Consider the following 1,269-nt stretch of genomic DNA (forward strand, 5'->3'; position numbering starts at 1 on the left):
TCTTTGGAGAAATGTCTATTTAGGTCTTCTGCCCATTTTTGGATTGGGTTGTTTGTTTTTTTGTTATTGAGCTGCATGAGCTGCTTGTAAATTTTTCATTATTAAATCTTAAGGTAAGCCATATAATTAGTTTATCTTGGCTGACTGGTGCAAAGAGCGCCATTTTGAGATCACCAGACCCCGGGTTTGTCTCCAAAATCTGCCAGTTAAGATACTCATAGTGTAGTGTAATAGGAAAGAGCACAGGTTTTAGAGTCAGACAGACCTGGCCTGAGTGCAGATGCTGCAACCTAGTAACTGTACAACCTTGTGAAATTTGCTCATCTATAAATGAGGACAAAGGTAGTATCTACCAAACAAATTAAAATTATTTTTAAAATATATAAAGTGGTTGATACATAAAAGTGTTATTGATTTACCTGAGATGGTCATTTTAGGAGAATAGTAAACTGGAAAAGCAAAGTACTTTTCAGACACTAATTTTAAACACATTTTCTCTTGTAGCATCCTATATCAAGATGGATTGCCCGAACTTTCTTTGATAGTCCTGAAAAGAATTATGAAAGAACAATGGCTATCCTTCAGATTGAAGCTGAAAAAGCTGAATTACGGTAAAAAAAAAAAAAAAGCGGGGGCAGGGGTTGGACTGCAGGGAAGAAAATCCTTTCCTACAGTTGCAAACCACAGGAAGAAATTTAATAAAACTATTTCAACAGTGTAGGATGCTCTGTGTAAAAGGGTGAAGATGGAGAGAGAATTAGCCTGTTTAGAGAGGAGATTATGAGTTGGAGACTAGAAGGCTATTAGGAGATAATATCTGTCAGATTAAAAAGAATTGTTTTTTGAAATGTCCTGACTCTTTTAAGTGCAAGGTAGCCCTCTCCTTCCCCTCCCCAACCCAATTTCCTTTCTTCTTACACCCAGTGTCATCCTTAGAGGTGACTACTATTTAATGACCTCTTATATTGTATGCATTAAAAATATATTTTTTATATATCATTTACAAAATATATTAACACAAATGGTATCCTGTTATCAACACTGTTCTGCGCCTTATCTTCCATTCATGTAAATATACAGTCATTCCTTGGTAACTGAGGAGGATTGGTTCCAAGACCTCCAGTAGATACCAGTCTGAGGATGCTCAAGTCCCTATATAAAATGGCATAGAACAGTTGGCCCTCCGAAGATAGTTAGGGCCAACTGTATCTTGATCTTTCGGTAATAACATATACTCTATTCTTTTTTTTTTTTTTTTTTCCGGTACAC

At 36.1% G+C, this 1,269-nt stretch overlaps 1 protein-coding gene across 2 annotated transcripts in view; it reads left to right on the forward strand.

Annotated features, from left to right (window-relative positions):
- Nucleotides 1–1,269, forward strand: part of NDUFB5 (NADH:ubiquinone oxidoreductase subunit B5) — a 15,924-nt gene that overhangs the window by 10,673 nt on the left and 3,982 nt on the right. The window contains exon 5 of one of the 2 annotated variants that reach the window (XM_007106124.4): nucleotides 505–611. The exons of the other annotated variant lie outside the window; for it this stretch is intronic. Coding sequence (XP_007106186.1) covers nucleotides 505–611 — 107 coding nt within the window. The remainder of the gene's footprint in view (nucleotides 1–504; nucleotides 612–1,269) is intronic. 2 annotated transcript variants of the gene reach the window in all.

The sequence above is a fragment of the Physeter macrocephalus genome, chromosome 1 (genome assembly GCF_002837175.3).
Source record: "Physeter macrocephalus isolate SW-GA chromosome 1, ASM283717v5, whole genome shotgun sequence".
Taxonomy (NCBI): Eukaryota; Metazoa; Chordata; class Mammalia; order Artiodactyla; family Physeteridae; genus Physeter; species Physeter macrocephalus.